The following is a 25,232-nucleotide window of genomic DNA, read 5'->3' as shown; positions in this document are numbered from 1 at the left end:
ACCTTGGCTTGGCTAATGGATATTCTCACCTGCTCTCCTGATCTGGCCTCGGCTTGGCTAACGGATATTCTCACCTGCTCTCCTGATCTGACCTCGGCTTGGCTAATAGATATTCTCACCTGATCTCCTGATCTGACCTCGGCTTGGCTAATAGATATTCTCACTCGCTCTTCTGTGTATGACCCCAGCTATCCTATTGACTACATCTGTTCCAATCTCCACCCGGCATCTGGCCTTGACCTTGAACTGACTACTCTGTGGTACTGCAGACACTGTTCCAGTGCATCAGCTGTGCTCCTGGGTGTACCTCTGACAAGCACTCTTACAGGCGACCCGTGCTACTTTGGGCCCAACTCCTGCTGTCCCATATCCAGGGGAGTCTGGAACGTAGCTGCAAGGGAAGCCCTCTCTTCATTGACCTCTAACACCAGGTACGTCATAATAGCAGAAGAAGGCTAAGTTAAAAGACACCAACGCAATGAATTATCTTCAAAGATAATTTTAGTTTAGTTTTGGATAGACACGAGAAGGATTGGAACACATCTGTCTGTGCTGTTACTGGAGAGATTCTCCTTCTCTGTTTATTCTGGTGTCTATTATCAACAAGGCAGAAGGGGATTTAAAATACAAAATATTACAGTTTCAAGTGAACAGTAGTAACAGTTTAATCTTCCAACGGGGTCACTGGTTCAGATGCCAACTATCTAGAGAGGGATCACTTTGGAGAGGTTTTGTTTCCAGGATAGAAATTGAAGGGAAATTTTGCCAACCAGACATAGACAGCAACCATTTTACAGGGTTCTAACCCATCTCTACTCTATTGAAAAGTAAATGATGAAAAACAGCAGGGTACCAAATCTTAGACTCCTAGCTGCTCCCATCAGCTGCAGGGTAACAAGTCTCCTAGCTTCTCCCATCATCTGCAGAGCAATGGGTCTCCTTAGTCTCCTAGCTTCTCCCATCATCTGCAGGGTAATGGGTCTCCTAGCTGCTCCCATCAACTGCAGGGTAATGGGTCTCCTTAGTCTCCTAGCTTCTCCCATCATCTGCAGGGTAATGGGTCTCCTTAGTCTCCTAGCTTCTCCCATCATCTGCAGGGTAATGGGTCTCCTTAGTCTCCTAGCGTCTCCCATCATCTGCAGGGTAATGGGTCTCCTAGCTTCTCCCATCAGCTGCAGGGTATTGGGTCTCTTTAGTCTCTTAGCTTCTCCCACTAGCTGCAGGGTAATGGGTCTCCTTAGTTTCCTAGCTTCTCCCATCAGCTGCAGGGTAATGGGTCTCCTTAGTCTCCTAGCTTCTCCCATCAGCTGCAGGGTAATGGGTCTCTTTAGTCTGCTAGCTTCTCCCATCATCTGCGGGTAATGGGTCTCCTAGCTGCTCCCATCAACTGCAGGGTAATGGGTCTCCTTAGTCTCCTAGCTTCTCCCATCAGCTGCAGGGTAATGGGTCTCTTTAGTCTCCTAGCTTCTCCCACCAGCTGCAGGGTAATGGGTCTCCTTGATTTCCTAGCTTCTCCCATCAGCTGCAGGGTAATGGGTCTCCTTAGTCTCCTAGCTTCTCCCATCAGCTGCAGGGTAATGGGTCTCTTTAGTCTGCTAGCTTCTCCGATCATCTGCGGGTAATGGGTCTCCTAGCTGCTCCCATCAACTGCAGGGTAATGGGTCTCCTTAGTCTCCTAGCTTCTCCCATCAGCTGCAGGGTAATGGGTCTCCTTAGTCTCCTAACGTCTCCCATCATCTGCAGGGTAATGGGTCTCCTAGCTTCTCCCATCAGCTGCAGGGTATTGGGTCTCTTTAGTCTCTTAGCTTCTCCCACTAGCTGCAGGGTAATGGGTCTCCTTAGTTTCCTAGCTTCTCCCATCAGCTGCAGGGTAATGGGTCTCCTTAGTCTCCTAGCTTCTCCCATCAGCTGCAGGGTAATGGGTCTCTTTAGTCTGCTAGCTTCTCCGATCATCTGCGGGTAATGGGTCTCCTAGCTGCTCCCATCAACTGCAGGGTAATGGGTCTCCTTAGTCTTCTAGCTTTTCCCATCAGCTGCAGGGTAATGGGTCTCTTTAGTCTCCTAGCTTCTCCCACCAGCTGCAGGGTAATGGGTCTCCTTAGTCTCCTAGCTTCTCCCATCAGCTGCAGGGTAATGGGTCTCTTTAGTCTGCTAGCTTCTCCCATCATCTGCGGGTAATGGGTCTCCTAGCTGCTCCCATCAACTGCAGGGTAATGGGTCTCCTTAGTCTTCTAGCTTCTCCCATCAGCTGCAGGGTAATGGGTCTCTTTAGTCTCCTAGCTTCTCCCACTAGCTGCAGGGTAATGGGTCTCCTTAGTCTCCTATCTTCTCCCACCAGCTGCAGGGTAATGGTTCTCCTAGCTGCTCCCATCAGCTGCAGGGTAATGGGTCTCCTTAGTCTCCTAGCTTCACCCATCAGCTGCAGGGTAATGGGTCTCTTTAGTCTCCTAGCTTCTCCCACCAGTTGCAGGGTAATGGGTCTCCTTAGTTTCCTAGCTTCTCCCATCAGCTGCAGGCTAATGGGTCTCCTTAGTCTCCTAGCTTCTCCCATCAGCTGCAGGGTAATGGGTCTCTTTAGTCTCCTAGCTTCTCCCATCATCTGCGGGTAATGGGTCTCCTAGCTGCTCCCATCAACTGCAGGGTAATGGGTCTCCTTAGTCTAATAGCTTCTCCCATCAGCTGCAGGGTAATGAGTCTCTTTAGTCTCCTAGCTTCTCCCACCAGCTGCAGGGTAATGGGTCTCCTTAGTCTCCTCGCTTCTCCTATCAGCTGCAGGGTAATGGGTCTCCTTAGTCTCCTAGCTTCTCCCATCATCTGCAGGGTAATGGGTCTCCTAGCTGCTCCCATCAGCTGCAGGGTAATGGGTCTCCTTAGTCTCCTAGCTGCTCTCATCAGCTACCAGGTACCAGCCCCGACCTTGGAACTGTTTTTGGATTAAGCTTGTTTTCTACCAGCCAAGTACCTTAAAACTGTTTTCAGACTATGCTTGCTTTCTACCAGCCTTGACCTTGGAACTGTTTTCAGACTATGCTTTCTTTCTACCAGCCTTGACCTTGGAACTGTTTTCGGACTATGCTTGCTTTATAACCAGCCCCGACCTTGGAACTGTTTTTGGATTAAGCTTGCTTTCTACTAGCCCCGACTTTGGAATTGTTTTTGACTATACTTGCTTTCTAACAGCACTGACCTTGGAACTGTTTTTGACTATGCTTGATTTCTACCAGCCCTAGCCTTGGAACTGTTTTCAGACTGTGCTTGCTTTCTCCCAGTTTGGACCTTGGAACTGTTTTGGACTTTGCTTGCTTTCTACCAGCTCTGACCATGGAACAGTTTTTGGATTATGCTTGCTTTCTACCAGCACTGACTTTGTAAATGTTTTTAAACTATGCTTGATTTCTACCACTCGTAGCCTCAGAACTGTTTTCAGACTAAGCTTGCTTTCTACCAGCTCTGGCCTTGGAACTGTTTTTGGACTACGCTTACTTTCTACTAGCCCTGACCTTGGAACTGTTTTCAGACTATGCTTGATTTTTACCAGCTCTAGCTTCTGAACTGTTTCCTGACTGCACTGGCTTTCTCCCAGTTTGGACCTTGGAACTGTTTTCGAACTATGCTTCCATTCTACCAACTCTGACTGTTAAGGATTCGGGTATGACCAGAAATGTGTGGGAACACAGGCGTAGTCAGGGCTGGAGAGGTGGAATGGTCCGGCAGGCTGTTAGGTACTGTCAGGCACCGCCCGGCGGGATCTCTAGTACCCACCAAACGGGATTCCCCAGGGCGCGGAGTCTAAGCCCCAGTCTGCCTTTTCACCAGAGCCCCTGATGGTGGGGATGGACTTGACGCAGGACTGAGACCAGGTCGCGGCCCCTGAGTGCACCCAACTGTGGTAGAGGGGTCCACCGAGGGTATGTACCGGGGGAAAGCCTGACGTGAAGAGGCTGGCAGACCTGGTAACAGGGACAGATCCGTACGGGATGGATGGATGGATCGTCTGGGTAGCGTCAGGTGTAGTCAGGCAGGCCAGGTCAGCAACGTGCGGGCAGCGAGGTACCGGAGGAGCAGGCAGAGAATAGTCAGGGTCACAAGCCGGGTTCAGTAACTCACGGGCAGCGCGGTACAGAGGATCAGGCAGAAGGATGCTCAGGCAAGCCAGGGATCAAGCAGGAGAAGTCAGCAGAGGTCAGGATCAGGCAGGGTCGGCAACAAATAAGATAGTCAGCAGAACAGGAACACAGGATACATGGTACAGGGGGCTCATGGGAAACATACACCAAGGCACTGACTGCAGGTCTGGCCATTCCTTAAATACACCTCCTGCAATCAGCCCCAGGTGTTGGCTGATTGCAGGTGTGAGCTTCTGGCTGCTGAGAGCACCCGCTGGTCAGCCCTGGTACTGCAGCCCACACAGCAGGTGAGTCCCACCACCAGTGCTGAGTCCATTCCTGACACTGACCTTGAAACTGTTTTTGGATTATGCTTGCATTCTACCAACTCTGATTTTGGAACTATTTTTGGACTAGGCTTGCTCAATCCCTGCCCTGACCTTGGACTGCCCCCAGGATTTTGCTACCAGCTGCTGTCTAGTACCTGACCACCCTTGGGGCTACAGGTCCCCTTACTCGTCTCTCGCTCAGTGGTAACTGGCCAAGAACTATAGCTTTGTGTTATAAGACCTGGGGGCAACCAAGTACCAGTAAACCTTCTTGCCTAATGGGAACAGGGGCTGCTATAGGCTGAAGAAAATTATTATGTCTACATTTTTTTCCTGATAAAATTTCAAAGATTAACCGGGAGCTCAAAAGCTCCCACATTAAAGCAGAATAGAAATAATTTTTATGTTTAGGACTGTAAAGACAACTATGTTTACTGATTGGTGTGTAGTTGAGGGTATAAGTATGAGTGCATTTATGTAATGTATGTGTTTTCTAATATATGTTTGTATCAACCTCATAAAAAGTATTTTATATTTATTTAAAGCATAACCCAAATAAAAGAGATTTAATTTGATTTTATTTGACATCCTAAAAGATCTGGTGTAGATAAAAAGTCTGAGGTACTGAATATACTGTAATTATTTGACGGTGATGTGGTGCCTGGATAATTCACACGTCCAATGCATTTAGTGCTATATTATTTTATGTGTATTTTTTTTTTCTGTGGTTGAACTGGATGGACTTTTGTCTTTTCTCAGCCAGACTAACTATGTAACTATGTATGTCTGTCACCAGGACAGACAGTAATAACAATCTGACAAAATTTCCAAAACTAAAATAAAGTTTGGTTTAGAATTGGACATTAAACGGGCATGATAGTTATGAAACATATACAGTGAAGGAAATGCGTATTTGATGCCCTGTTGATGTTGAATGTTCGCCCCTCACAAAGAAATGATCGGTCTAAAAATCGAAAGTTCGGTGTATTGTAACATTGAGACAGAATAGCAACACAAAATTCAGCTAAATGCATGTCTAACAAATGATGACTGATTTGCATGTTCATGAGGGAAATAAGTATTTGATCTCCTTCACAAAACATGACTTAGTACTTGGTGGCAAATCCCTTGTTGGCAATCACAGAGGTCAGACGTTTCTTGTAGTTGGCCCCCAGGTTTGCACACATCTCAGGAGGGATTTTGGCCCACTTCTCTTGGCAGATCCTCTCCAAGTCATTAAGGTTTGCTGGCTGACGTTTGGAAAGTCAAACTTTCAGCTCCCTCCACAGATTTTTCAACCGGATGAAGGTCTGGAGACTGGCCAGGCCACTCCAGGACCTTAATGTCCTTCTTCTTGAGCCACTCCTTTGTTGCCTTGGCCGTGTGTTTTGGGTCATTGTCACTGCAGTTATGATTTAATTTACATGAGTAACATTTACTTTATGTTTTATTATATTCATTATTATAAAAATATAAAATGCAGAATCCTAAATGAAGTAACGTTCAAAGGCTTTTGTAATCTTGCGGACAGTTTACTGATTTAGATGAAGGATGAACAGGAAAAAAAACTTTACATGTATTAATTTTGTAAGATAAAAATAAAATTTGATATAAACTTTCACTTTTGTCTTTTTATAGTGATTATTTTGGAAAAACCAGGTAAGTGATCCTTCTTTACTAGATAATGAAACCTGTAATGACTTAAAGTGTTACTAAACGCAGGACCCTGCATTCACTATCTGGTCTGCCACAGTGCACAAAACATGGAAATGCAATTATATTAGGAAATATAAACTGATAAATACCTGTTCTCATCATCAGCAGTCTTGTGACTTCTATCAGTGTCCGGAGGAGCACTTGTTAATCTTGTAGGAGGAGTTTCCATTTTCCCCTGATTGTCCTATGAGGCTGCATGACCCTTGACCCTCTATCTGGACAATGCTAATTGGCCCTGTGTTGATCACATGCACCTTCCCAAGAAAAAGAAAACCTCTCTAGCAATACACACCAAACTGAGCGTGTGCAACTTTTCCCCAAGTCTCTGTTCTATCATCAGATGGATTGGGGACAGTGGAAGAAGGTGAGGATCAGAAAAGACAGGATCAGACAGTATTTCTACACAATATGGAGGATTAACCCCTTAGGTTCCACAGTGAGTATGACAAACATGCTTTACTGCATCTACAGACTGATTGTACCGTTGTGGGTTAATTAACACTTTAAACTTCAGCTGGCAACCCAGATCAGTGAATTGCTCCTGCTGCTCTGCGTTGCAGTGTTGATTCACCCTTAAAGAAAATTAGGTATGCTCTGTGAATGGGAACACATAACAAACACAGTGAGGTTTTCTCAAATTTGACTGCAAAACTGGAAACATACACTCACTGGCCACTTTTTAGGTCCACATGTTCAATGGCTTGGTAACACAAATTGCTAATCAGCCACTCACATGGCAGCCTTTAAGCATCTAGACGTAGAGAAGACAACTTGCTAAAGTTCAAACTAAAGCATCAGAATAGGGAAGAAAGGGGATTTAAGTGACTTTGAACATGGCGTGGTTGTTGGTGCCAGACGGGCTGGTCTGAGTAACTAAAAAACTGCTGATCTACTGGGATTTTCACGTACAGCTTCTCTAGGGTTTACAGAGAATGGTCCGAAAAAGAGTCCAGTGCAGGGGCGGACTGTCAACTCATGGGGCCCTAGGGTAATAGGGGATCATGGGGCCCCTGTGTCTTCGCCCACACTCAAACCACACCCAAAAAAGCCTATGAAAGGTACCAGGGGCATCTCATGGGGCCCCTTACTGACCCCGGGCCCACGGGCAGTGCCCGAGTTTCCAAATGGTCAGTCCGCCCCTGGTCCAGTGAGCGGCAGTTGTGGAGAAGAAAATGCCTTGTTGATGTCAGAGGTCAGAGAAGAATGGGCAGACTGGTTGCTGCAACATTCTGATGCTAGGGTCAAAATTTGGCGTAGACAACATGAAAGCATGGATCTAGCCTGCCTTGTATCAATGGTTCAGGTTGGTGGTGGTGGTGTCATGGTGTGGTGGATCCATCCTGCCTAGTATCAACGGTTCAGGCTGGTGGTGATGTCATGGTGTGGTGGATCCAGCCTGCCTTGTATCAACGTTTCAGGCTGGTGGTGGTGTCATGGTGTGGGGGAGATTTTCTTGGCACTAGCAAGGTGACCTACAGTAATAAAGTGACCGGTGGGTGTAGTTTGACCTAACATTTGGTAAAGTATAAATGATAAAAAGGTTAAACATTCTTTTTACCAGTTTAATATTTAGAAAAGTTACACAATGACTGGTCAAAGGACAACGTATCTCAGGGATTTTGTAGACAGAGGGGGGAATACAAATGAAAAAAGAAATTGTGGAAAAGTGGTCAATATAATTTTCCATGTCCAATTTCCATGCTGTTATGACAGGCAATGATTCCAACATATTCCTATTGGCTTCTGAGGCTGCCCATCACATTGATGAGTCAATAGCAATGTGTTGGGCAGGACTTAGTGACACACCAAGAGTATCTAGAAGAGTAGTAGTAACCTGAGGAGATACAAGTAGAACCAAGAGTTACCTGTGCCAGGATTTAAGCGATTTTCAGGCAGGTATACTTCACTTTATCCACTGAAAAATATTTTTTTCTGCTTTGACTAATAAATGCCCAGGAGATCGCTAATAACTTAAAAAATAAGATTGATATACAGTAATTTGTGACGAGACCTCCACTGTAGAGATATCTCCCTCACCCTACACTCCTTGTCCACCTGCACAATCTATACTTCCCTTGTTTAACCCAGCTACTATAGAAGAGGTTGGTAAACTTTTTTACAAAGCCCACCTGTCCCCTGGACCCTGTTTCCTCGTAAATACTACAATCAACCTCTGACTCTATCCTTCATTCTTGGAAACCATGGGAAGCTATCAGCTGACCCAACGACAGAAGATAACTCATATCTTCAATCTCTCCCTTTCTACTGCCATCTTCCCCAACTCTCTAAAGTAGGCGCTAGTCACCCCCATCCTTAAAAGGGCCTCACTGGACCCCACCAATCTTAGCAACCTAAGACCATTCTCCTTACTTCCTTTTGCCTCTAAAGTCCTTGAACATCTAGTCTACAACCGGCTGAGCTGCCACTTTATAGAGAATAACCTTCTCGATCCCCTTCAGTCTGGATTTCACCCACAACACTCCACAGAAACTGCTCTCCTAAAACTCACAAACGACTTACTAACCGCTAAAACCAATGGTCACTATTCTGTACTCTTACTCTTGGACCTCTCCGCTGCCTTTGACACAGTTGACCACCCCCTCCTCCTCAAAAAACTCTATTTACTTGGTCTCCATGACTGTACTCCCCATTGGTTTTAATCTTACCTATCTCACAACACCTTCAGTGTCACTTATAACTCTACTTCCTCCTCTCCTCCTCCTCTTGCTGTCAGGGTCCCTCAAGATTCTGTCCTTGGACCTCTCCTATTCTTGATCTACACCTCTTCCTTGGGTCAGCTGATAGCTTCCCATGGTTTCCAACACCACTTCTATGCTGATGACACACAAATTTATCTCTCTACTCCTCAGCTCAACCCATCAGTTTCCTAACGTATCACTGATTTACTAACAGACATATCAGACTGGATGTCACTCCACTTCCTAAAACTCAATCTATCCAAAACTGAGCTCATAATATATCCCCCCCACGTGCCTCTTCCCTCGATTTCTCGGTCAGGATCAATAACACCACTATCAACCCATCCCTGCATGCCAGGGTGCTAGGGGTAACCCTGGATTCTGAACTATCCTTTCAGGCCCACATCCAATCCCTGTCCAAATCATGCCGCATCAATCTCCACAACATCTCCAGAATACGCCCTTTTTAACCAATGATACCACAAAGCTCCTAATTCACTCCCTGGTTATCTCTCGCATCGAGTACTGCAACTCCCTCCTCATTGGCTTACCTTTACATAGGCTATCCCCCCTCCAGTCCATCATGAATACTGCTGCCAGGTCCATCCACCTTACCAACCGTTCAGTTTCTGCTACCCCTCTCTGCCAATCCCTCCACTGGCTTCCATTCAGTGTCCTCCACCCCTATCTGACAATCCCTCCACTGACCTCCACTCAGTGTCCTCCACCCCTCTCTGCCCATCCCTCCACTGGCTTCCACTCAGTGTCCTCCATCCCTCTCTGCCAATCCCTTCACTGGCCTCCGTTCAGTGTCCTCCACCCCTCTCTGGCAATCCCTCCAATGGCTTCTACTCAGTGTCCTCCACCCCTCTCTGCCAATCCCTCCACTGGCTTCCACTCAGTGTCCTCCACCCTTCTCTGCCAATCCCTCCACTGGCCTCCATTCAGTGTCCTCCACCCCTCGCTGCCAATCTCTCCACTGGCTTCCACTCACCCAACGAAAAAAATTCAAAATACTAACAACTTACAAAGCCATCCACAACTCTGCTCCCGGCTACATCACCAACCTGGTCTCAAAATATCAACCAAACCGCTCTCTTTGATCCTCGCAAGAACTTCTGCTCTCTAGTTCCCATGTCACCTCCTGCCATGCTTGTCTCCAGGACTTCTCCCAAGCTTCTCCCATCCTATGGAGCCCCCTACCCCAATCTGTCCATTTATCTCCTAATCTATCCATCTTTAGGCCATCCCTGAAAACATTTCTCTTTAAAGAAGCCTATCCTGCTTCTAACTGGTTAACTTCCTTTTATTTTCTCCATCAGCTCATCCCCCCCAAAGCTATTACCTTTTGTATCACTCAACTCTTCCTCCTAGATTGTAAACTCTAATGAGCCAGGCCCTCTGTTTCCTATTGTTCCAAATTGTATTGTAACTAATGTCTACCTTCATTTTGTAAAGTGCTGCACAAACTGTTGGCGCTATATAAATCCTGTATAATAATAATAATTGACATACAATGTGTTATCTTTTAGGAAATGCATTGAAACCTGTGGTGACCTTCAACCCAAACTGGGACAAGATCTTCACAACAGAGTCTCTAACAATGACTTGTGACGTGAGGCCACCAATTCCAGCAGTTATGAGCTATGCCTGGTATAAGAATGATAAATATATACACACAGGACAAAGCTTTGTAATCAGAAATGCAAGAAAAGGTGACAGTGGGATTTACCAGTGTGAAGGCAAATACACTGATAAAAGTGATCCTGTCAAACTGGATGTTAGTCATGGTGAGTAAATACAGAGCTTTACCCTCCTAGGTTAGGCTTCCTATTACCCACAGGATTTTTTTTCAGGAGGAACACTGGAGAACGCAGTTCTGGAACCTCCAGACTGAAAGTAGGTAATGGCAAGGGGTGCTGGGGTGTGTTGAAGGATCTGTTGATGCTGTTGGGTGTTGGGGTATCTATTGACACTGGAAGGTCTATTGCTGCTGGGGGGTCTATTTTTGCTGGTGAGGGATCTATTGTTGCTTGGGTGGGGCTTATGTTGCTGTGGAGTAAGTTGTTGCTGGGAGGGATGTACTGTTGAAGGAAGGGTTTGTTGTTGCTGGCTGCTGAAGGGTCTATTGTTGCAAGGGTGGATCTGTTGTTTCTTGGGGGTTATTTTCTTGTGAAGGATCTATTGTTGCTGGGATGGGGGTATATTGTTGCTTGCTGCAGGGGGCCTATTTTACTGCTTTTCTTGTCATCATTAGCAAATGCCATATAAATTATTTAGCACCACAAAATTATATTTGGCTCTGTATGCTCTAAAAGAGTCTGTACTGGTAGGGGGAGGAACTAAGGGACGGTGCTCGGAGGTGGGTAAGGGTGGAACCAAGGGATGGTACTCAGAGGTGGGTAGGGGGTGGAACCAAGGGACGGTGATCGGAGGTGGGTAGGGAGTAGAACCAAGGGATGGTGCTCGGAGGTGGGTAGGGGGTGGAACCAAAGGACGGTGCTCGGAGGTGGGTAGGGGTGGAACCAAGGATGGTGCTCAGAGGTGGGTAGGGAGTGGAACCAAGGGACGGTGCTTGGAGGTGGGTAGGGGGTGGAACCAAGGGACAGTGCTCAGAGATGGGTAGGGGTTAGAACCAAGGGACAGTGCTTGGAGGTGGGTAGGGGGTGGAACCAAGGGACAGTGCTCAGAGATGGGTAGGGGTTAGAACCAAGGGATGGTGCTTGGAGGTGGGTAGGGGGTGGAACCAAGGGATGGTGCTTGGAGGTGGGTAGGGGGTGACTTGGAAGGGGGGAATATCTACACATAATACTCAAGAAAATAGTAATAAAGGGCCTTCTATTTAGTGCTGAAGGTCCACTTACGGGTGGACATTGTCTGGAATAAGCACTTTTTGGGTTTTTATACTTCATGGATTCTACGTTGATATTCTTTCTTAGTTGAGTTCATTGCTCAAACATCATGTAGCTGTTACAAGTAACCTAAAGGAAGCTTATTTCGTAATAGTGAAATCAGAGAAATTGGTGGTTGTCTATAATATTTGCCTGTAGATCTAGCTTATCTTAAGAGAAACGCACCTTTTTAGTAATCTAATTAGTTCTAATTTTTGGGATTCTTTGATTCTCCTCATACTGTACAAATCTTCATGCATTTATTCGGAATATTCATATATGGTGCAGGGTTCAAGAATATGTATTTTACAATGTACCATTTAGAATGTAGGGGTTCAGACGATGTAACATCCAGCATAGTAAAATACAGTGCAGGGGTAAGGAGTAATTACTATCTTACACTGGTCAGTGGTCTGTGCCATTTGCATTGAAGGTCCATGGTGTGTGTCATTTGCATTGAAGGTCAGCAGTCTGTGTCCTTTATGTTGGTGGTCAGTGCAGGGGCGTATTTACCACAAGACAAACAAGGCATTTGCCTAGGGCAGCATTTTTTAGGGGGGCAGCACTGCCCTCTGGAAGAAGGGGCATATGCAGCATGGGGACCAGATGTGATAAAAGAGGCTGCGGGCTACTTGATGGCGTATGCAGAGCCCGACTCTCGTACCTGGGGATGTCCAGAGCAGTAAAGGTGAGTGCCTTTCTCTCTGTCACCAGGGAGGTGGGTGTTAGTGAAAGGCTTTCTCGGGTGGGGTGATGGGGCAGGGGTGTTGTTGGTCACTGTCAGTCTCTCTTCGTGGGGGGGGGGCATGGGGTCTGGAGTTGGTCAGTGTCAGGCTTTCTACGCCGGGGAGTAGGGGAGTTCAATTTTTGTGTTGCCTAGGGCATTACAAATCCCAAATACACCACTGAGTCAGTGGGAGCTTCAATGTTTACTGATGCAAGAGCCACTGGTGAATGTAGTCCTATTTCCCCACTTAGAGGTCACACAGCCAGGCACACAGTATTTTCTTAATTCTTCCATTGTCTCCAAAGAACAGCCTAGGGGTTTCTTTTTGGGTTTTTATTGGGAAAGTTAAACTTGAATAGGGTAAGGGAGCATGGGATACCCCAATAACTTTCAGAACTAAACAATTTGAGGACTCCATAAAGTATAACTAAAGGCAAAACTTAGTACCCCTGTCGGGTTTTAGTGCTATCTGTTTGTCCTGTTTACTGTTATCGTTGAAAATAAAAGTAAAAGAAAATCCTAAATTTAGGTTCTCCCTAGAAAAGTAATAGAGGGGAAATCTTTCAATGGGGACACTCTGGTGATCTGGGGGGTCACAAGGGGTTCCCTGTATTTATTTTCCCTGGGGAGGTGTGGCCAGTAGGTGGTTGGAGGGCCTCTAAATATTCTGAGGCCTGAGGAAGCAGGTGAAAGGTTCCGGGATCCACTCCTGCTGTAGGAGACCCCTCTGCAGAGGTTCTGCCTTGGTGCAGGATTCTAGAAGAAGCCTTCAAGAAGGCACCAAGGTCCCAGCTAGGCTCACCTAGGGGGTGGGGGTGGGTGTTTATTCGCAAAGGTCAGGGATCAAGTTTGGTCAGTAGAAGCTCATTGGAGAAAGCCAGGAGGAAGTTGTTGGAGAGAGCCTAGCTGTACTATGGTGGTGTGAGACTGCATCTCCTTCATTAGGGAGAGCCTGGCGGATATTGGCAGAAGGCATCACTTGCTGTTTGGCTATGGGACAGGAAGTGGAGTTAAATCCCCCCAATGGGACACAGAAAAAAATGACAAGGGATATACTGTAACTCTTCCTTGCTCTATCCAAAATGGAAAAAAAAATTGCCTATAGTTCTACTTTAACTTTCTTGCTGTACTGCCAAGAAAAGAAATGTCCCACAGGATCTCTATGCTGATTGTGACCTGTATTCCTTCCAGAGATTCCAAGCTACACATAGTCACAACCCTTAAGCACTGGGGTCATACTCACATAGCCACAGGATCATCAGATGCCTCCTGCCAATATCCACCAGGCTCTCCCTAATGAGGGAGATGCAGACTCACACCAGTATAGTACAGCTAGGCTCTCTCCCACAACTTCCTCCTGGCTCTCTCCAATGAGCTTCTCCAGACCCAACTTGATCCCTGGACTTTGCGAATAAACACCCCCCCCCCCCACACCCCCTAGCTGGGACCTTGGTATCTTCTTGAAGGCTTCTTCTAGAATCCTGCACCAAGGCAGAACCTCTGCAGAGGGGTCTCCTCCAGCAGGACTGGATCCAGGAACTCTTCACCTGCTACCTCAGGCCTCAGAATATTTAGAGGCCCTCCAACCACCTACTGGGCACACCTCCCCAGGGCTTGGCTGGTATCCCATAAATATTCTAGCTGTACACTCTCTACTTTTTCCTACTATACTTCTAAAATCCTTGAAAAGACAGGTGGAAGCAATATTTTAAAAATATTATTCCCAAATATATTGCCATATATTTGAAATGCTACAATTTTGGGGCCATATTCAATATATTTCAAAATATATTTCAATAAATATACATATCTATCTATCTATCTATCTATCTATCTATCTATCTATCTATCTATCTATTATCTATCTATTATCTATCTATCTATCTATCCATTCAGTCGTATCCGACCCTTGGTGACTGCATGGACCATCACTCGTAAGCGACTTTTTCCATGAATTCTCTTAGCAATTATTTTATACACATATATATATATATATACTGCATGTTGAAATGTGTTTCTATTACAAAATATATGAAAAATATTTTAAAAATACCTTTTTAAAATATATTCTTCAGATTTTTTTTAACATATAAAAAAGTAATTTTTACATATATTTGTAAATGCATTCCAAAAATGTAGATTTGTATTTTTAAAGACATACAATATATTTGAAATTTATTTCAAATATACTATATGTCTTTATTGTATTGGCCATATTCAATATATTTCAAAATATATTTCAATATATATATATATATATATATATATATATATACATATACACTGCATGTTGAAATGTGTTTCTATTACAAAATATATGAAAAATATTTTTAAAAATACATTTTTTAAAATATATTCTTCAGATTTTGTTTTAACATAAAAAAAGTCATTTTTACATATATTTTTACATATATTTGTAAATGCATTCCAAAAATGTAGATTTTGTATTTTAAAGACATACAATATATTTGAAATGTATTTCAAATATACTATATGTATTTATTGTATTGGTCATATTCAATATATTTCAAAATATATTTCAATAAATATATATATATATATATATACATATGTATACATATACACTGCATGTTGAAATGCGTTTTTATTACAAAATATATGAAAAATATTTTTAAAAATACATTTTTTTAAATATATTCTTCAGATTTTGTTTTAACATAAAAAAAAGTCATTTTTACATATATTTTCTAAATGCATTCCAATAATGTAGATTTGTATTTTTAAAGACATTTAGTATATTTGAAATGTATTTTTTAAAATATTTTTAAAATATTTTGTATTAAAAATGCATTTCAACATGCAGTATACTGTATATATATGTATATATATATTGAAATGTATTTTGAAATATATTGAATACGGCCAAAATTGTAGCATTTTAAATATATGTCAATATATTTGGGAAGAGTATTTTTAAAATATATTTCAAATATTTTTTTTCTTCCATATGGGTAGGTGCACTCTGCTTTGTTCTGTTGCTACTCTCAGTTATATATTGTACCTCTGAATATACACGAATCTTGAATGAAGAATCTGCTTTGGTTCCATCGAGGCGCACTACATCTGAAGATTTATCCCAAATCCAGCAATGCCTACAGTATGTGCAGCATTATGCCGTGTCAGACCAACTTGGTACAATGTGATGGCCTAAGGGTGTTGCACAGGAATCCCCTGGGAGGTGGGGATTTATATAAAGGGTGGGATCTGCATGGAAGGGTAGAACATTCTTTAGTGTTTGCTCTAGATCTATGCTCTTCTTAGATCTTTGCTCTAATATAGGTTGCCTATGGTTTTGTTTTTCAGTCTATGTGATCCTGCAGGTTCCTCTTAATGTTCATGAAGGTGACAATGTGACTCTGAGATGTCACCATTATCTCGGATATTCTGGAGAAAAAACTCGGTTTTACAAGGATAATGCTGTCATAAGAGATTGGGAAGTTGATCCTGAGTTAAAAATTAAAAACATAAACCTAGCAGATTCCAAAGGATATAAATGTACAAAAGAGATCCAGAATTCTAAGTACAACGGAGGAGCTTCTATACCTATGACAGGTAAGTCCTGAGCATTGATTTCTCTACTCCTCTAGCTTTGAATCCAGTTCCCACATGGAAGAAAAATATATTTTAAATATATATTAAAAATACATTCTTAATATATTCTTCCCAAACATATTGACATATATTTCAAATACTACAATTTTGGTCATATTCAATATATTTCAAAAATATATTTCAATATATTTGTAAATATATTATAAAAAATATATTCAGAACACACGCTGCAATATATATCAAAGTGTAATTTGGAATGCATTTACAAGTATATTTAAAAATATATGTTTAAATGCCTTTTTTTAGATGTTCAAAATTATCTGGAAATTACAATTGTATTGTAACTGTAATGTCTACCTTCATTTTGTAAAGCGCTGCGCAAACTGTTGGCGCTAAATAAATCCTGTATAATAATAATAATTTAATAATATCTGGATGTTAATTTATCTTAACTCGGGGCACCAGTCCAGCATAGTCAGCTCTAGTCCAGAGGCAAATGCCATAATGTTTTCCAATCTTGTCAACCCTTACCAAGGGTAGCATACAATCCACAACCCCCATAATGTTTCCGACTGTACATATTACATGCCTGTGTATAAAAAACATTTCCCAACAGAGGTCCCAACACAGTTTGTGAGATTTTGTTGTTGAAATATGTAATATGCATGTAAAGCAGAACCAAACCCCTGCTAGATGACCATAAATGGACTGAAATTTGGCCAGATCAGTGTGGCCATCTATGTTTATTATGAAATTGCTGTGGTGACTGTGGTAGTATTGGAGCAATTACTTGTAGTCCAACTTAGTGTGTGCAGAAAAGCAATATTAATTTTGTAGACGGAAATATTTTCGTCAACTAAATTAACACTATTTTAGTCGACTAAAATACGACTAAAACTAAAAAAAATTTCAGATGACTAAAATATGACTAAAACTAAAATGGCATTTAAGCCAAAAAACTAAATCGGCATTCAACATCAAAATTAATACTGCAGAAAAGGTGACAGCGCTGCAGCTGTACTGAGTGTTTTTCACTCCAGAAATGTGAGAGTCTGTGGATACATCTTTGCTGGTATGGAAAAAAGGAAAAAAGACTTGCCATAATATAGACATATGTAACAACATACACTATATTGGCAGAAGTATTGGCCCCGCCCTCCCAATCATGTGATTCAGGTGTTCCAATCCCCTCCATGGACACAGGTGTATACAATCCATCACCTAGGCATGCAGACTGCTTCTACAAACATTGGTGAAAGAATGGGTCGCTCTCCGGAGCTCAGTGACTCCAAGCGTGGTCCCGTGATAGGTGGCCACCTGGGCAATAAGTCCATCCGTGACATTTCCTGGCTACTAAATATTCCACACTCAACTGTTAGTGGGATTATAACACAGTGGAAGCAACTGGGAACAACAGCAACTCAGCCACCAAGTGGTAGGCCACGTCACATGACAAAGCGGGGTCAGCACATGTTGAAACGCACAGTGCGCAAAAGTGGCCAACTGTCTGCAGAGTCAATAGCTAAAGGCCTCCAAACTTGGTGTGGCCTTCAGATGAGCCCAACAACAGTGCATAGAGAGCTTCATGGAATGGGTTTCCATGGCCGAGCAGCTGCATCCAAGCCTTCCATCACCAAGTGCAATGCAAAGTCTACTGTAAAGCATGCCACCACTGGACTGTAGAGCAGTGGAGACGAGTTCTCTGGAGTGACCAATCATGCTTTTCTGTCTGGCAACGGTACTTGCCTGACTGCATTGTGCCAAGTGTAAAGTTTGGTGGAGCAGGGATTATGGTGTGGGGTTGTTTATCAAGGTTTGGGCTTGGCCCCCTACTTCCAGTGAAGGAAACTCTTAAGGCGTCAGCATACCAAGACATTTTGGACAATTTCATGCTCCCCATTTTGTGGGACAATTTGGTGATGGCCCTTCCTGTTCCAACATGACTGTGCATCAGTGCACAAAGCAAAGTCCATAAAGACATGGATGAGCGAGTTTGGGGTGGAGGAACTTGACTGGCCTGCACAGAGTCCTGACCTCAACCCCATAGAACACCTTTGGGATGAATTAGAGTAGAGACTGCGAGCCAAGCCTCCTCCCCCGACATCAGTGCCTGACCTCACAAATGTGCTTCTGGAAGAATGGTCCAACCTTCCCATAGACACCCTCCTAAACCTTGTGGACGGCCTTCCCAGAAGAGTTGAAGCTGTTATAGCTGCAAAGGGTGGGTCAACTCAATATTGAACCCTACGGACTAAGACTGGGATGCCAGTAAAGTTCATGTGCGTGTAAAGGCAGGCGGCCCAATACTTATGGCAATATAGTGTATTTGGTTTAAGTTTAATTTCACTTTAAAGCCCAATTGCAGCCATATTTAAATAATTGGGTCAGCCATGGTTATGTAGCTCCATCTACAGAACTGGCAAGGACAGCATGGACCTGACTGCCAGTTTCCTGTGTACAATGCTGCTTCTGTTCACTTTGGGGAAAAGGATTCAGATACAGTTTTGGATGCTGTCACAGAAGACATTGCAGTTAGTGTTGAGCAGCCATCCGTCCACTAGAGGGCGAACTGAGGACATGAACTGCTAGAGATGGAGGAGAAATGTGGAGGATTGTGGTAAATGTAGTCCCCAAGAAGACTTAGTCTCTTTTAGGTTTAAAGACACCCAACATCTTTGAACCCACTTCCTTTGAGCCCAAGGCACCCCAGAGAATGGGGTCATCAAGCCCATTCTGGAATCTCAAGGGATTTCTGCAGAAAATTGTGCCACGTTATTACATGCCTGCTTCTAGCTCAGACCACTGCTGGCTTGATGGTCAGCCATCCATTAGACTTTGGTCAATCCTACACATAGCACCTGCCATGATCCTTTCCCCTTGAAGGATTCTGACATGGTACAGGAACTCTCTGTCTTGAAGGGTTGCTGGGCAGTGTCCTGGTTCTGTGGATGTAGCATTGTGCCTTAAGCCCTGGAGGCATTCAAGTACCAGTAGGTCCAATTGCCTTAAGTGAAAGATAGCAGCTATAGATGAAACCATCCTTAATTCTTGCTATTTTTGGAGATCTAGAAAATCTTACACCATTACCCACTTTACTGGACCAAAGACCCCTTGGAAAAAGTGATGTATATAGCAATTGAAAAAAAAATTACTTGAAGGGGATGGGGTGTCCTGGGTGGGAGCATGTTTAATTGGAATTTGGCTTAGCACTCCAGGCCAATTGTTTTATGTCAACTGCACAATGTGGTTGATGAGCAACATGGCTATGGCCAAAAATAAGTTCACCAACTTTAGGCTCGGTTCACACTGGTGCCACTTGAGATCCGGCTTGTGAGACCCCCAAGTCGCATGACATAGGAAATCACATGTTTGTCAATGAGAGCTGTCTTAATTAGCACTACCGAAGTTGCTCCGACTTTAGAAAAGGTTCCTTTATTCGACTTGTGCCCATTGACTTTAATGGAAGTTGCCTGCAAGTCGGATCCTTATCTCTATTGATGTGAATAGGACACGACATTACAGGACATTACATTCTCATTGGCCAAAGGCAAAGTTGCATGGCATGAAAGTTTCTTCAAAGTTGCTCCATCACCAGCAAATCACCAGGAAGTCTCCTAGCAAATCTGCACTGTAAGTCACATGACTTTCAGGTCACAATAGTGTGAACCGTGCCTTCAAGCAACATCCAATTCTAAAAATGCAGAGAAAGTTACATTAATTAAGTACAGAAACTCTCAATAGTCTCATACTGTATATCTCGTGAAACGTAATGGTCAGGGGCGGACTGACAACTCATGGGGTCCCCGGGCAATAGGGGATCATGGGGCCCCTGTGTCCTTGCCCAAACTAAAAAAATCCTATGAAAAAGGTACCAGGGGCATCTCATGGGCCCCCTACTGACCCCGGGCCCTCGGGCAGTGCCCAAGTTTCCAAATAGTCAAATGGTTCTTTCCTCTCCTGGTATAATAATGAAGGTTTACTGTTTGATATTTGTATTTTACAGAACTGTTCACAACTCCAGAAATAAAAGTGACCCCATTGACGGTAATAGAAGGAGATAATGTAACGGTGACCTGCCACTCGAATGTGTCTTCATACAGACCAGACATAGAACTGCAGTTTGCTTTCTACAAAGATGGACGGACTGTTCAGAGATTTGGTTCCTCTGACCAATATGGATTCACATCCGTTAAGCTGGAGGATTCTGGGAAATATTACTGTGAAGTTTCAGGCAAAATGATAGAAAAGATGAGTAAAGAGCTTAACTTTGAAATAAAAGGTAAGTATAAATCAAGAATTGGTGAAATATTTGGTAAGGGTGACAGACAGCTTGGAAGTATATAGTTAATGTATAGGAAGCTGACCACTGGGCTGGAACCCAAGCTATGGAAGTGAAAGCACATTTTTTCGTAAGGAATGTCATCTACTGAAAAGACACCTACCAAAATGAACATATATGGAGTTCAATTGCTGATGGCCTTCAGACAATGCTAGTCACCTGGCTATTGTACCAAGTATGCACCAAGGGAAGCCAGAACTCCTAATGTACACAATTGTCCTGAATCAATCACTTCAACCCAGGGGTGGACTGACCATTGGAAACTCGGGCAGAGCCCGGGGTCAGTAGGGGGCCCCATGAGATGCCCCTGGTACCTTTTTCATAGGCTTTTTTGAGTTTGGGTAAGGACACAGGGGCCCCATGATCCCCTATTGCTCGGGGGGCCCATGAGTTGTCAGTCCGCCCCTGCTTGAACCATTCAAATGAAGAGGATCAACAAGAATTTTCCAAATAAGAATACAGTGGCAACCACAGTGGCTCTATCACATTTGGTTTCTAGGGTTGGGATTCCTGTTTGAGTCAAACATAAGTTCGATTCTAACATGGGCCATTTGTGTGTTCGGTGAAGGCCCCACAATTCACTGCACCCTGACAGTGTAATTTGGTTGGCCCAAGCAATGCGCCTGACCACAGGTCAGGTGCATTTCCTTGGCCAATCACAGCACATTATAACGTCACAAGGGGGCAGGGTGACCCCGTCTCCTAGTGACATCATCACGGTATTTAAGAACTGTCATCCCCGCACAGCTGTCAGATGGCGGGAGCCAGCGTCAATAGCAGAGCGGTTTTTTAATTTTTTTTTCAGGTCGGTGATGGCATTGGGCACCGTGATTGACGTTGGATCTACTTCAGGGGGCATGTTTTTTATTTTTGTTTTTAATAAAGAATTTGTTTAAGACTGTCTACTGTCATTTTTACACTACATTTTTTTTGTGAATGGGTAGCAGTACCATGTACCCCATACTCATTCACATAAGGGGGGGGGGCTGGGTTTCGAGGGCTTTTTTTACCTGAAAAAAAAATTGAATTCACTAATTTTGTCTAAAAAGTGAACTTTTATACAAAAAGCAGGGGACTCCAAACTTTCTAAACAAAAGGCCAATTTACTTTCCTTCAGACTTTATGTGGGCCGGATATTGGTATCTGTGGGGGGGAATATTGCCCCATTATTGGTGTCAGTGGGAGGAATGATGCCTCATCATTGGTGTCAGTGGGCGTAAAAGTGCCCCATTGTTGGTATCAGTGGGAGAAATGGTGCCCCATTGTTGGTGCCAGTTGGAGGACTAGTGCCCCATTGTTGGTGTCAGTTGGAGGAATAGTGCCCCATTGTTGGTGCCAGTGGAAGGAATAGTGCCCCATCATTGGTATCAGTGGAAGGAATAGTGCCCCATCATTGATGTCAGTGGAAGGAATAGTGCCCCATCATTGATTTCAGTGGGAGGAATAGTGCCCCATCATTGATTTCAGTGGGAGGAATAGTGCCCCACCATTGGTAGTGGTAGGAACAGTGCCCAGTTGTTGGTGTCAGTGTAAGGAATGGTTCCCAATTATTGGTGTCAGTGGGAGGAGTACTGCCTCATCATTGGTAGTGGGAGAAATAGTGTCCAATTGTTGGTGTTGGTAGGAGGAATAGTACGCCATCATTGAAATCAGTGGGAGGAAGAGTGCCCCATCATTGCTAGTGGGAGAAATAGTGTCCAGTTGTTGGTGTTAGTGTGAGTAATGGTGCCCAGACATTGGTGTCAGTGAGAGGAATAGTGCCCCATTGTTGGGGTCAGTGGGAGGAATAGTGCCCTATTGTTGGTGTCAGTGGGAGGAATAGTGCCCTATTATAGTTGTTAGTGTGAAGAATAATGTGTCTTATCAGTAAGAGAAACAGTGCCCCGAGGGCCACATAAAGGCAAGCAAAGGGCTGCATTTGGCCCACGGACCACAGTTTGGAGATCACTGCTTTAAAGGAACTTTAGACCAGACTCAGAACATTTAAAGCTTCAAGTGCTTGATTTATATTCACAGTAGCACCAAGTATAGTAGTTTAACTCTTACTGTCTAAATAAAGCTGCCCAGGTATACCTGTAATGGATATGAGTCCATAAATGGCATACCGCATAATTGGTAGGTATCAGTCCGGTGTTTCAATGCAGAACTTCTAGTGTCTCCAGTCCAAAACAGCTGGTAGCGTGCTTGAGAATTTTTGTAGGCTCATCCTTCCCCCTTTTTTGTAACAAACAGGGTTTGGAAGGCACAACCTAAAAAGGCCTGGAAAGGAGACCTAAGACCTTAACCCCTTCCCCACCTGGGCAGAATAACTCACTAACTTCACCAAAAAAAACAATTCATAGGCAACCTGCCTACAAGAAAACCTTCTGTGTCCCAGCACTATTTTTCCCCTTTCCTCAACTGATTAAAATAGGAGGAGTCAAGCACCATCAAGACACGATCCTAGACAAGAAGCACAGCATACCAAATTTGGTTGCCGCATACACAAGACATTTACAGCTAAAACGTTGTTTTTGAAACTTTAAAACATATGAAAGTGAGCTTTTCAGATTCACACGGGTCATAGTTTACAACTATTTCATTTTTGTTTCTTTTGTTCTCTCCTTCAGTGCCCTTCACTCAACCAGAAATCACAATGACCCCTAATCAGACAGCAGAAGGAGACACTATGACCCTGACCTGCCACACAAGTCTTCTGATTCCCAATCTCGGACTGGAATTTGCTTTTTACAGAGATGGACAAAATGTTCAAGGATTCAATTTATCTAACCTATACGAAGTCCAGTCCACCGAGTCGAAGCATTCTGGAAAGTATTCCTGTGAAGTAATGGCTTTAATTAATAAATTAACAAAGAGCAGTAAAGAGTTATACATCCAGATACAAGGTGAGCAAAACAGGTGCCATTGAGGAAAAATAGGTTTACCATCCATTTGTGAAATATACTTAATTCTCTATACTGTTCTTGTCTGAAAAGCTTACAGTTATATTTACTTTACAGAGTTCTTCTCCCAGCCGGAAATTGAGATGATCCCAGACGTGGTCATAGAAGGCAACCAAATGATCCTCATATGTAATACAAATTTAATAAGAAACAACACTGAAATTCAATTCGCTTTCTACAAGAATGGACAGAATATCCAGGAATTCAATTCATCTCATCAGTATGTAGTCCCATCAGCTCAGTTGGGAGATTCTGGGAATTATTACTGCGAAGTAAGAACTTCAACCAACAATGTGAAAAAGAAGAGTGGGGAATTTATTGTGGACATACAAGGTGATCATAACATATTTCAAATGGAGTCTTCAATAGCAGTTGACGATATACATACTGTGCAGGGGCAGACTGACAACTCATGGGGCCCCCGGGCAATAGGGGATCATGGGTCCCTAACCCTCAAGGGGTGTACAATCTAAGGTCCCTAACCCTCAAGGGGCGTACAATCTAAGGTCTCTAACCCTCAAGGGGCGTACAGTCTAAGGTCCCTAACCCTCAAGGGGCGTACAGTCTAAGGTCCCTAACCCTCAAGGGGCGTACAGTCTAAGGTCCCTAACCCTCAAGGGGCGTACAATCTAAGGTCCCTAACCCTCAAGGAGCATACAATCTAAGGTTCCTAACCCTCAAGGGGCATATAGTCTAAGGTTCCTAACCCTCAAGGGGTGTACAATCTAAGGTCCCTAACCCTCAAGGGGCGTACAATCTAAGGTCTCTAACCCTCAAGGGGCGTACAGTCTAAGGTCCCTAACCCTCAAGAAGCGTACAGTCTAAGGTCCCTAACCCTCAAGGGGCGTACAGTCTAAGGTCCCTAACCCTCAAGGGGCATACAATCTAAGGTCCCTAACCCTCAAGGAGTATACAATCTAAGGTTCCTAACCCTAAAGGGGCATATAGTCTAAGGTTCCTAACCCTCAAGGGGTGTACAATCTAAGATCCCTAACCCTCAAGTGGCACACAATCTAAGGTCCCTAACCCTCAAGGAATGTACATTCTAAGGTTCCTAACAGAGGCGGACTGACAACTCATGGGGCCCCCGGGCAATAGGGGATCATGGGGCCCCTGTGTCCTTGCCCAAACTCAAAAACGCCTATGAAAAAGGCACCAGGGGCATCTCATGGGGCCTCCTACTGACCCCAGGCCCTCGGGCAGTGCCCGAGTTTCCAAATGGTCAGTCTGCCCCTGATACCGTGCTTACTATCCAGAAAGTAAAATATGCGTAGAGGTGCTAACACTTATAAATGATCTGATTTTACAAAGTTTGTTGAGGGGGAAAGGAGATATGAGCCATTCATTGAAGCAGCACAAGCTGATCATCCAATGGGGTACGTTGGTGTATACAGTGAGGTATTTATCACAAGGCAAAGAAGGCGTTTGCCTAGGGTGGCAATTCTCAGGGGGGTCAGCGCCACTCCCTGGAAGAAGGGGCACACGTGGAAGGATTGGGGACCTGGTGGGGCTCTGCCATGGAATCCGAGGAGGCTGCACATTTCCCGCACAAGACACTGGGCTTGGCCCCGATGATAGCCGGCTGCTTTCTGGAGAGGTTAAGGTTAGTGATTGACTAACTCTTTCTCTCTGCGAGCGGGATGGGGGGGTGATTGGCGGAAAGTGGCGATGGCGGGGGGCCAGGGTGGTGGGTTTGGTTGGCGGAGAGTTGCTGGGGCCAGGGGGAGCGCCCAGTTTTAGTGTTGCCTAGGGCAGCACAAGACCTAAATACATCACTGGGTGTATGTGGGATATCTATATATAATACAAGGGGCGTTCAAGTAAAATTGGGACTTTTGAGTTTATATAATAAAAGAAACTGCATTTTTTTTTCGACATATTCCCCTGCTACATTTATACATTTATACCAG

The 25,232-nt window shown here is 44.1% G+C and overlaps 1 protein-coding gene across 1 annotated transcript in view; it reads left to right on the top strand.

Annotated features, from left to right (window-relative positions):
* Nucleotides 1-2,608: 2,608 nt before the first annotated feature.
* LOC149441771 (uncharacterized) overlaps nucleotides 2,609-25,232 on the top strand; it is a 90,875-nt gene continuing 68,251 nt past the window's right edge. Inside the window, exons 1-7 of the mRNA XM_089656900.1 lie at nucleotides 2,609-2,612; nucleotides 6,074-6,094; nucleotides 10,383-10,640; nucleotides 15,793-16,041; nucleotides 20,045-20,320; nucleotides 22,990-23,265; nucleotides 23,380-23,711. Of these exons, the coding sequence (XP_089513026.1) occupies nucleotides 2,609-2,612; nucleotides 6,074-6,094; nucleotides 10,383-10,640; nucleotides 15,793-16,041; nucleotides 20,045-20,320; nucleotides 22,990-23,265; nucleotides 23,380-23,711 (1,416 nt within the window). The remainder of the gene's footprint in view (nucleotides 2,613-6,073; nucleotides 6,095-10,382; nucleotides 10,641-15,792; nucleotides 16,042-20,044; nucleotides 20,321-22,989; nucleotides 23,266-23,379; nucleotides 23,712-25,232) is intronic.

Source organism: Staurois parvus, unplaced genomic scaffold (assembly GCF_062004578.1).
Source record: "Staurois parvus isolate SC_StPar_1 unplaced genomic scaffold, SC_StPar_1.0 ptg000948l, whole genome shotgun sequence".
NCBI lineage: Eukaryota > Metazoa > Chordata > Amphibia > Anura > Ranidae > Staurois > Staurois parvus.
This window is presented reverse-complemented; position numbering and strand designations above follow the sequence as displayed.